This window comes from Limulus polyphemus, unplaced genomic scaffold, assembly GCF_000517525.1.
Source record: "Limulus polyphemus unplaced genomic scaffold, Limulus_polyphemus-2.1.2 Scaffold8571, whole genome shotgun sequence".
Classification (NCBI taxonomy): Eukaryota; Metazoa; Arthropoda; class Merostomata; order Xiphosura; family Limulidae; genus Limulus; species Limulus polyphemus.
Window position 1 is genome coordinate 1,749 of NW_013674181.1, and position 6,806 is coordinate 8,554.

General features: G+C 32.3%; 1 protein-coding gene across 2 annotated transcripts in view; it reads right to left on the bottom strand.

Annotated features, from left to right (window-relative positions):
* Positions 1-1,885: 1,885 nt before the first annotated feature.
* Positions 1,886-6,806, bottom strand: part of LOC106475432 (non-structural maintenance of chromosomes element 1 homolog) — an 18,197-nt gene continuing 13,276 nt past the window's right edge. For both annotated transcript variants that reach the window (XM_022379539.1, XM_013936116.2), the window contains exon 5: positions 1,886-2,367. In XM_022379539.1, coding sequence (XP_022235247.1) covers positions 2,227-2,367 — 141 coding nt within the window. In that variant the 3' untranslated portion in view covers positions 1,886-2,226. The remainder of the gene's footprint in view (positions 2,368-6,806) is intronic.

Here is a 6,806-nt window from a genome sequence, read left to right on the forward strand (position 1 = left end):
ATTCTCTAGACAGTAGTGTGGCATGTCATCTTGTGATATTTCAGTCTTTAGAAATGGACATTGTATTTTCTAGACAGTAGTGTGGCGTGTCATCTTGTGATATTTCAGTCTTTAGAAATGGACATTGTATTTTCTAGACAGTAGTGTGGCGTGTCATCTTGTGATATTTCAGTCTTTAGAAATGGACATTGTATTTTCTAGACAGTAGTGTGGCGTGTCATCTTGTGATATTTCAGTCTTTAGAAATGGACATTGTATTTTCTAGACAGTAGTGTGGCGTGTCATCTTGTGATATTTCAGTCTTTAGAAATGGACATTGTATTTTGTTGCTTTTAAGGCTAAAGAACTGAATTTGGAAAGAAGCCCAAATGACCTTCTAGATTGAATTTTGTTTCAAAATTCCTATTTTTGAAGACCCTCTATTTTTGTCTTTTCTTCTTAATAAATTGAAATCGAAAATAAACGAAATATTCATGACAAATGAAAATTTGTGAGTTTTGAAAAAATCCTTTTTGAAATGCGTATATGAAGCGCATCTTTCTAATCGAACAACATGAAAAAAATAATGTTTCTCGAAATTTTTGAAAAATACCAAGGATATAAACCTTGGTAATTTTCACGAAAAAAAAAATTGAACACGCAAAAAAATGCGTATTTTCATGAAATTGTAATCTCCGATTGTGTTTATTTCTTAGAAAAACATTAGATCTTTCAACAAAAATATCATATCGCTTTCAAAGCTTAAAAAGAAATTCTTTAGACCAGAATGAAAAGACTAAAAATGGGGGTAGGGGGGGGTGTTAATGGCATTGTAGATTTCGAAATTGTGATTAAAAATACATATTTTTCGAAGCCTTTTTTTGTTAAAATTCCCAAGGCTTAAGCCTTAGTATTTTAACCAAAATTATGGCTATCATAGATTTCATTTAACTTCTGATATAGATAGATACACTATATTTCAGCATTTAAAAACTCTTGAAGCCCGGCATGGCCAGGTGTTTAGGAGGGGCCAAGTCTGCTGAAACTGGTTCCTACACACATGAGCTGACTCAGGTTAGCAGATACTAATCCCTAAATTATGGGGCGCTCGACTCGCAATCTGAGGGTCGCGGGTTCGAATCCCCGTCACACTAAACATCCTCACCCTTTCAGCCGTGGAGGAGTTATAATGTGACGGTCAATCCCACTATTCGTTGGTAAAAGAGTAGCCCAAGAGTTGGCGGTAGGTGGTGACGACTAGCTGCCTTCCCTCTAGTCTTATGCTGCTAAATTGGGGATGGCTGGCGCAGATAGCCCTCGTGTAGGTTTGTGCGAAATTTAATACAAACAAAAAACTCTTGAGGTTAAACTTTGATATTTTCCCAATTTTCAGTTTTCTTTTGGCTTTTCAAAAATAGCAATATTTAATAAATATCTTTTTATACGTTATTTCGTTTCTTTATTTTATATCTGAAAGATGTTTGATTTGGACAAATTTTCTATTGAACTACTTCAGTTGAATATTTGATTTTTTTGTGTGTTTTTAAGATTTTAGAATTTTTTCTTAAAAATACTCGTTTTTGAAGATTTAAACAAATCATTTTCTCATAAAAATTTATTACAGAGCCCACAAGCTTGAAACAAATACATAGTTGTTGTTCAACATAATGCAAATAAATTTCAAAAACATACTTAAGGGTCTAGAACAGAGATTCTGAACGTGGGGAACACCCCCCATAGGGGAGCAATTTGAAAATGCTACAATAAGAATAATTTTACATTATATTATTATCTTTTCAACACCAAATTTGTTTTTATATTAAGGGGGCATCAAATTTTTTGAGGTGTCCAGGTGGGGCATGGAACAAAAAAGGTTAAGAACCACTGGTCTAGAAGATGGTTTCATTTAAATATAAAGATAAAAGACCCAGCTTTTAAAGTACTAAGTTGGGATATTACTAATCATATACATTTGTTATGTTTTCAATGGTCTCAAACCATTTCAATTCATCAATTAAAAGGATGAAAATACTGAGTAACTTATTGTACACAGGTAGATTAGTAGCTAATGATTTGTACAAGTTGATACACTAAGATGATATCACCATAAAAATATACACATTTAGATAGATATAATTGATAAGGAAATTATGTCTCATTGTGATCTTTTTTTTATTCAAATATCTGAATAATACAAAAATTTGTCTAAAATGTATGTAAACAGAGGCAACAATTTTACCAAAAATCTCACACACCAGTAATCTGCTGAGGACTGTGATCTGGCCAGTCACAACCACACCTTGGACACTGTGCTCGTCCTCGTCCTTGAAAGCAGCGATTGGCACAATGTCCATGCAGCTTAATTTGACAGTCTTTACAAGACTTTCCCTGTATAATTTATTATCCAATTATATGAGTTTAACTATATGCAAAAAATTACAATCATGAAAACATAGTCGCAAAATAAAATGATTTAAAAAATGTAAGTAGGCATGCATACCTGTATATAACATACAGGTAATTTATCTTAACTTTGAAGAAGTTATGATAATTCTAGTTTTATACTAACAGATATAAAGGTTGGAAATGAGTCAAATTGTAAGTTGTAACAGAAATATAATTCAGTGTAAAAACAAGCATATATTAGTTTTATTAAATACAAAAACAGGGAGAGATTACTTTTTATTTCAAGAAAATGGGAGAGGGAAATGGCGAGCAGAATATTGGGCCAACTTGTATTTTTCACACACTAAGAAAGAAAATTCTGATCTGTAAAATATTGGGACCGAGTTTGCAATCGAGTCATAAACCTATCAATGCTCTAATAAAAGTCTACTAACTACTAAAATACCAGGCATTCTCAATAAAGCATATTAATTCTAAAATAACAGTAGTGTTAACATTAAGCCTAAGGTATCTATTTCATCATTAAATCATATTTTTAGAAAATATTACAATATGAGAAACTTAATAAATAAAGTCACAAACTTCAAATTCCCCCCCCCCTTTCTTTATTTTCATTAAGACAATGATTTTTGAGTTAGTTAGATCCAAAAGTAGAATACAATAATATGTTTTCCTATCATTATGAATTATTCACAGGACTATGTGTCATCCATATTGTTTCTATTCTCTATACGAGACAATATCCATTTCTAGGGATTAGAATATCACAAAGTGTATACAAAAACTTTAAAAAATAAATTCCCTTACTCTTCCATGACTTCCAAGTTTTCCCTCACCATTCACACTATATAAACATAAATATATAAATTAATTGTAAAAAATAGAAAAAATACAGTTATACAACGTTCCATGGTTTTTGAGGTATTGGCAGAAATAAGACACAAATTGCACTGGGAGTACACTGTCTATCCAGTTTAACCTCTGTTTTGCAACCCTCACATTCTTAATAATAATAATAAAAAAGAGCAAATGTGGGTGCTCTAGCCCACATCTTTACCACATTTTGCTGTCTGCAGCCACATGTGGGAAGGTGGTTGCTCAAAAAAAAAATTAAAAATTTAAGAAGAAATAAATAATTGGAGTAGATACATCAATGGGGGAGGCAGTAAAATTGTCCTTGAAGTTGGCATTCCAGCCCCCATAATGATGTTTGGACCATGATGTTAAGGTATTACTATACTACTTTAAATGAATGATATACTAGACGTAATAGCTACCCAATACATTTGTTAGCCAAAACAGAAAGACAAAATAAAAATTCCCTAACTTGAGGCATATTTTCCCTGCCTCTATTCACCCTGTATCACAGTATAGTGTGTCATACTTAATATTTCTACTACTTATAGAATACAATGTATAATTTTATAATTAGGACATCTCAAGATAATGTGTCATCCTCGAATTTTCTTTGTCTATCATATTGTTACATCTCCGTTCGTTAGTTAATTTTCCGTAACTTCGTTCCGACGAAACTTTAGCGACACAAGTCCTTACTTAATAAAACTGGTTTATTCTTTACGATACACTTAATTTCAACAATCGCGCTAAAACAAACGCTATAACAACGAACGTGCTCAATAATACTCTCTGACTGCAGATCAATTACTCACTGTCTACACACACATTATTTATTCGTCACGTTGTCACCCTCTTTTATATACCAGGCTACCCTATATGAACTTCACCTCATAAGTCTATCTAATTCTTATTTTTAAATATGTGGTTATCCCTTTATTATTCCTTTAATCTGGTTGAGCTCAAAGACTTATTTATCTTTTGAATATTACCTTCTTGGTATATCAAGTTACTAACAACCATTGATTCCTCACGGTTTAAATAATGGTCACATTTTTCACGTTTATAACAATTCTGTTTTATTGAAATCTTTTAAGAGTTGTTATTCCCCACAGGCATTTTTCGCAGTTCCTAGCAATATGTCCTTTCAAATTATTTAAAACTCATACTATCTTGTGGTTTATTTTCTCAATTCTATGTAACAAGTTGTCTAACTATTCATTTAGTTCTTCTAGATTTTTGTCAGAGGGAGTTGTTGTTTTGACACTACTCAATCTGACATTATTGTAACTTGTAAATGGTGTCTTTAGTTGTTTATCTGCAATTTTATTGGATTCAAGTTCCATTGCCAACTGGAGACCTTATTTTAAACATATTAACCTACTTTAATTCAACCTAATTCTCATATCTTCGTCTGTTATGGCATCTATAAATTTGTCATGTGCCAATAAATCCATCATTTCATCTGGATCATCAGGGTATGATAATTAGGCTAGCCTTTCCAAATCTTTTGCACGTTTGACTAAAGTCTGTTCTTTCCCCTGTATCCTGCTATAGAACATTGGTTTGAATGCTTCCTCTTGGTGTGTCACTCCTAAACCTCTTGCATAAAGTAGTTACCAATGTTTGATAGTTGTCACATATCTCAGTTGGAAGGTTACTTAATATCATTAAGGTTGGCCCTTTTAAATGAGCAGCAAGATGAATAGCTTCTTGTTCACTATTCCACCCATTCATTTTAAAAATTATTTGAAGCTGAGCCTGATATGGCTCCTTTCCATTATAATCTAAGCTTCATTTGATTCTCGATTGGGTGATATTGTTGAACTGGGCTGCTAAATGCTAAATTGGTTTTGGTAATGTCATGGCTGTAATAGTTTGGGAAGGTCCTGCAGTAATAGATGGCACAACGGTAATGGGTATAGACAAAAAAAAAAAAAGGTTTTGCTATTCCATGATTTATAGTATATGGTGTTTTAGGTTGGAATTCTTGGTTAATGCAGAAAGAAATGTAGATAGTTTGATCTTTGTATTTATTTACCAGTTCATTTTCCAAATGTTTTATCCTGTCATTGAACTTATTTTCTATCTAATTAACCTTTTTATCATTATTACATTTTTGTATTTCCTCTTAAATTTTAATCTCTAACCTCTTTGTTTCCTGGTGGGGCAGAAATGAATCTACAGACTTACAAAATTAAAATCCGGGGTTCGATTCACTACAGTGAACTCAGCAGATAGACGGACGTGGCTTTGCTCTAAAACAAACAAGATTACCTCTTGATTATTTTTTATTTTCCTAAACATTTTCTTTTAAATTTCTGTAAATTTTTTTGGTCATTTTTGTATATTATAATTTCATACTCTTCTTTTTTGATCTTTTAATTTTCTGGTTCTTCCTTGTTGTTAATTCATTTAATTTTCTCTCTATTTATGTTTCACCCTATTTTGTTTCATTATTTTTGCAAAGTTTCGATCTCGATTCATGACCGAGTTGTCATTTTTGAAAGTTTAGTTAACATTCTATTTTATATTCACGAAAATAATCCTACTATATCAATATTGTAATGTGTTCTGTGGTTGAGCGGGATATTTTCGATTATTTGGCAAAAATAATGCATATACAGTCTACATAACGATAATGATTTAATTTATTTCTTCAATAAACATTTGCTACAGACACGTTCACTTGTAGACCTAACTTCATAAATACACGTTTCAACATAAATTCTGACACTAATATAGGCCCAATTTCAAATAAAATGTTTCAACCAAAATTATATTTGATTGATAAACACGCCGATGAGCAAAAGAATAGCAAAATAGAGGCGATAACTCTTAATACTAATACTTAAAATCTTTTTCACATTGAAGTGACTCAAATGTTGAGTCACACGTATTTACACCACATCCTTGTTTCTATATATTACACTAAACTTCGAAATTCTGAAATTTAAAAAATTTTGTAAATCATACATGTTACGTTTTCTAGCAAACATCTAAATTAAAATATTGAAAATAGAGCTTACAACAATATTGTTGCGTCAGCGATATCACGTGACTATTCTCACGCCACCTGCTTTCTAGAACTATCCTGTACCTTGGCGAATGCCCTAGCATTTACTAGGTTATTTAAAGAAATCTGTCCACAAGTCCCTGGGTTTTTGATGAGAAGCTTTGCAATGTTTTGATATTGTCCTGTTTCCACAGCTACAATTGTTTGATTTGATTTAGTAATGAAAGGTCCGAAATTGCCTCCAGCGACGCTGAAAGATGAATTGATGTGAATAGCAAGTGGACATATAGTTCCAGCAAGATGTAAGTTATCTTTTATGTAGGAAGCTTATCTACACTTTATGATGTGTATGTAATTGATATCAAGGAAGAATATTGTTACGACAGCGGAAGTCACGTAACGCTAGTAACACGTCATGAGATTCTCGAAGGATCTTGACTTTTCCTGGCAACTCTAGTCTTTTCCAGGCGCCCTCTATTTTAGTATATAAGCCCGGCATATAATTGCAGATAGATTTAGAGATAAATAATTGAGTCAAGTAAGCAGTAGA